At 45.8% G+C, this 5,000-nt stretch overlaps 1 protein-coding gene across 1 annotated transcript; it reads left to right on the forward strand.

Annotated features, from left to right (window-relative positions):
• Positions 1–3,859: 3,859 nt before the first annotated feature.
• On the forward strand, positions 3,860–4,483 carry LOC126203495 (uncharacterized). The gene has a single exon (XM_049937824.1). It carries the CDS (start codon positions 3,860–3,862, stop codon positions 4,481–4,483), a length of 624 nt encoding a protein of 207 aa, XP_049793781.1.
• Positions 4,484–5,000: the final 517 nt, after the last annotated feature.

Consider the following 5,000-nt stretch of genomic DNA (forward strand, 5'->3'; position numbering starts at 1 on the left):
GGACAAGCATCCAGGAGAGTGACACTCAGGGAGGGACAGGAAGATGGGGAAACCAGTCACTAGACACAGGTCGTCGTGGACCCACAGGTAGACGGATGAGAGAAGACAAGGGCTGCAAATGGAAAGGTCACAGCCAAGAAAGTTCCGTGCACCACACTGAACTGTGTGGGGGCACACGTATTCAAGAGGCAAATTATACCATAAGTTTCAAGGTCTTTACCGCAGCCAGTAAACATGGTTCCAATCCACAAAGGGTTATGGGTACTGGTATAACCCACGATTATGGAAGGTGGGGGAGCTGAGGAACCAATTTAAACAGTATATTCTGAGACACTTCGCCATCGGGAGGGAGGTAAATATTGCTATGTTAATATCCTGAAATGCCCTTTTCTGAACTAGGAGGAAGGTGATTTGTCTGTGGCTGGCAGGTGGGAACCAATTTCCTGGTGGATGGGAAGCCATTGATCCCAAAGTAGATGCGGGAAAAGCAGCAAGAGGAGCCCCCCAACCATCATGTAGGTAGGCACGGTCGAGCAGCCCTGAGGGTCCACAGCAGGAGGTGTAACGAGCCCGAGTACCGTCGCCAAGGGGGGTGACGTCGTCATAGGTGTACCCTGTGACATAATTTGACATACTGACTGCAATTGCTCATAAGTCTTCTTGGTAACCGAGTTTGTCCAGAGTCACATATTGCTGTATTTTCTTCTCCCTCTGAGAAACAGCACAATCTAGTGATCAGGGAGAATTTTTTCCACAGCTGACAGATGGGGGGAGGTACACAGGAAGCATCTGCTTCCAAGTCGGACGTAGCTCATTGTCAGATTGTAAGAGCAGGTCTCTGTGGAAAATAATGCTCTGAACTAAATTTACACTGTTGTGGGGAGTGACAGTCACTGGTACGTCATCCAGCTTGTTACAGGCAAGCAGTGCCTGTGAGTGGGCAGGGAATGCCATTTTGATCACAACTGACCCCCTTCATTTTAGAGATGGCTGCCACTCCCACTTCTAGGTTCTCCACAAAGAACAAGGGCTTTGTGGACAAGAAGGAATAAACAGATCGCGTAGAGAATGGCTCTGTTTGCCGCTTAGTCCTACGTTCCTCCCATGATATAGCCAGGGAAGAAAACATATTAGGGTCGAATCTTTCTGCACTGAAAGAAGACTGTCCTTCCACAGAGACTGCTAGGGTCCGTACAGCCACCAGCAGGATATAACTTCGTCCCTTTCTCTCGCCACTGACCTGCCACGGTGCTACACGCTTTCCCCACAGTCACCATCCAGTCTCAGCAACGGCTAACTGGCCCTTAATCCAATGCACGTGCCCCAGTCACAATAAGCACTTACTCTTCAGCACTGGGATGAGTTTTCAGCTCAGGCAAGGACAGTGTGATTAATTCACGGTCAGAGGGCTACCACCATGCAGGTACTTGACAAGACCCCCTCCCCCCCCAACAGGATGGCTACCGTGCTGCGTTTTGGGTGTATTACTGTGTTAAAGGGAATGGTGTACAGATGAAAAGGAACAAAGGTGGAGCACACAATGGCAGGCAAGGGCTACCTTCCCTGCATGATCTGCACTTCTGCAGAATTTTGAAAATTAGTGGCAGGCCAAACCCAAAAATGGGGACTGTGTGTTTATTTGATGAAAAATTGTGAAATACGCTGGAATTGGGAACTCTAAACTCGAGGCCTAATAATAAATTAGGTCCAAGCAAGGTTGGCACCAAGAAAAGCATCTGATGGAGAGGGAGGGGGTGGGGGGGGGTGGGAGAGAGAGAGAGAGAGAGAGAGAGAGAGAGAGAGAGAGAGAGAGAGAGAGAGAGAAGGGGGGGGGGGGATATAAGCATGCAGCATGGAAAGGAGGTAATGCTGCAAAGGCTGGGAACCCTTGGCAGCCAAGGATGCACTCACAAAAAGAGTTGTGGGCCCAGGGCAAGAGGGTTGTAGTAGGTTCTTGCGGGTGGGGATTGGAGATGTGTGTGGGTATGGCAGTGAAAATCTGTTTGTGGGCCATGTCTGGGTAACAGTATCTGTCAGTTAAAACCTGTTTGTGGACTATGTCTGGGGAATAGTATCTGTCTGTGAAGGCCTTGTGAGACATTCAGCATACTGTGTACTGGGAAAGGGAGTCCTTGTCACTGCAGATGCACTTTTCCTGGGTGAGCAGGCTGTATGGGAGGCAATGTTTGGTGAGGAAGGGGTAGCAGCTGCTGAAATGCAGGTAATGTTTGTAGTTGGTGGGTTTAATGTGGACAGAGGTGTGGATAGAGCCATCAGAGAGGAGGTGGTCAACATCCAGGAAGATGGCATGCACAGTAGAGGAGGACCAAGTGAAGCAGATGAGAGAGATGATGTTGAGGTTGTGAAGGTATGAGGATAAGGTGTGTGTGCTCTGAGTCAACATCATGAAAATACTATCAGTGAACCCTGAACCAGACCAGAAGTTTGAGGTTTTGGGAGGCTAGAACGTTTCCTCTAGATGGTCCATATACAGATTGGCATGGGTGGTTGCCCTTGGCTGTGCTGCAGATTTGTTTGAATACCTTTCTGCCAAAGGAGAAATAGTTGTGTGTTAGGATTAAGACAGTATGGTGTTTTAGGAATGAGGTAGTGGGTTTGACGGATGCTGGGAGAAGTGTTCAACAGCGGCAAGACCATGGGCATGAGGGATGTTGGTGTATAGGGATGTGGTGTCAACAGTGATGATTAGAGACCCAGGAGGTAAAGGGGTGGGGATGATTGAGAATCAGTGAAGGAAATGATTGGTATCTTTGGTGTCAGAGGCGAGGTTTAGGACAACAGGTTGGAATTGTTGGTCATTGGGGGATGAAATTCTTTTAGTGAAGGCACAATAATCATCTACAATGGGGCATTCAGGATTGTCAAGTTTACGGATTTTAGGGAACATGAAGAAGGTGGATGTGTGATGTGAAAAGACAACGGGTTCAGGGGAGACGTTCTGGGAGCTGCCAAAGGCTTTAAGCATGTATTGGAGGTTTATGTTGGACTTCTGGGATGGAATCACTTAGGTGGAGAAGTTGGGCAATTGGCAGAGGCCTTCCACCACGTAGATTCATGATGACATTGGTGGAACTTTTGTCAGCAGGTAGGATAATTACAGTGCGAAAACTTTTAGATGGCAGACCTCTCCCTAGTCCTGAATCGGTAGAAGTCGGTAAACGTCGGGAGGCTTCGGTAGGCGTGCAGTTTCGACTGCTGCCAACATTACGTAGCTAACTGTGTTGTACAAGGTAGCCATTGTCGTCTGCTTCGTTATTGTTTTGCGCTGTACTGTTCTGCATGTTTTTATTGTGCAGTTGTGCTAAACATTATCAAAACGAGTGAAGAGGCAGTTGCTGGCCCATCTCGGGAGTCACCAACAACTCCTACCGGTAGGCCTACGGTTAGAAGGAAACCAGCATTACGTAGCGATTGTCACAAAATTATATTGTGTGTGACTGAATGCTGCGAAAGGGAAAGGGAGCAGAAAAAATTGCTTCACCCCATTTACAAATCTTCAGTGAGAGCTCTACATACAAAGGACAAAGCATGCGTAGCATTGGAAGATTCAAACAGTTTTCCAAGAATCATCTTGGCGTATCACCACAAAACGCCTGGCAAGAAAAGGTGGGTTTCCATTTCAGATATTTTGTCCGCAATCACTTTGAAGGAGCCCCCTATTAATAAATGTTGGCAGAGGAAGGGCGACTTACGTGAAGAGAGTGTCATCGGTGTCACTGCATGGGGGAGCTCATCGAGAAGACTGATAGTTGCAAGTGTCGGATCCAAGAATGGGTTCGTCAAGGAAGGGCAACTTACGTTCGGGGCAAAGTCGACAAAGGGCGATTATCACAGTCAGATGAATTTGGCAAACTTTGAGAATTGGTTCGGAGAGAAGGTACTGCCAAATCTCCCACCTAATTCAGTAATAGTTATGGATAATGCTCCTTACCATAACAGGCAAACAGAGAGAACTCCAATGAAGTTTGACACAAAAGTGCGAATGCTGGAGTGGCTGCAATGCAGAAATATCCCCTGTGATGAGAGTATGAGGAAGGACGAGCTGTATGCAAAAGTACGAGCGAATAAGCCAGCTGAGAAGTCTTTTGCTGTAAACCTGTTGGCTGAAAGCAAAGGCCACCAGGTCGTTCGCTCACCACCTTACAACTGCGACTTAAACACAATAGAATTAGCATGGGTGAATATAAAAAGGCATGTTAGGGAGCACAACATATCAGGGGACTTGACTGCCACAAACATGCTGAATCTTGTGGACGCAACTTTCCAGTCGGTTACTGCCAGTGATTGGAAGGGATATTGCAAGAAAGTTAAAGAAACAGAAGAAGAATATTGGGCACGTGATGGTGTCGTCGAAATTGCTGTGGACGAAATTATCTTTAACACAGCCACATCAGAAGTGAGGAAGACTCAGACACACAAACGGAAGACAGTGACAGTGAAAGCGATTGATCACATGGCGTGAAATGTTTTTACAAAAGATCACAGCTTGAATAAATAACAAAAACAATCTATTAGTTTGTTGTAAACTGTATTTCTGTTCTATTTCAATCAAACACAGAAACGGAACATAGTGACAGTGAAAGCGGTGGACCACATGGCTTTAAATGTTTTTACAAAAGTATGACATCTTGAATAAATACGAAAAACAATCTGCCATTCATTGCGTCGTAAATTTTATTTCTATTTCAGACTGTTTCCTTTCCTTGCGATAAGCGTACTTCATTGCTGCAGTTAAGATATTTATTAAACACTAGCTGTACACGCGTGCTTCGCAACGGAAGACATCTCGGAAAGTTGTTGACCGATTGATTTAAAATTTTGGCACAACATTTTTTAGGAATACACCCGTGGTTTTATATACTTTTTTAACATGTTTGCGAAACGTGTTAGTAGTGACAAAATAATAGTTTTATATATATATATAGATTTTAATGTACATGACGATTTCAGTTTCGTTTACAAACAACATTTAAAGCAAG

Source organism: Schistocerca nitens, chromosome 9, assembly GCF_023898315.1.
Source record: "Schistocerca nitens isolate TAMUIC-IGC-003100 chromosome 9, iqSchNite1.1, whole genome shotgun sequence".
Classification (NCBI taxonomy): Eukaryota; Metazoa; Arthropoda; class Insecta; order Orthoptera; family Acrididae; genus Schistocerca; species Schistocerca nitens.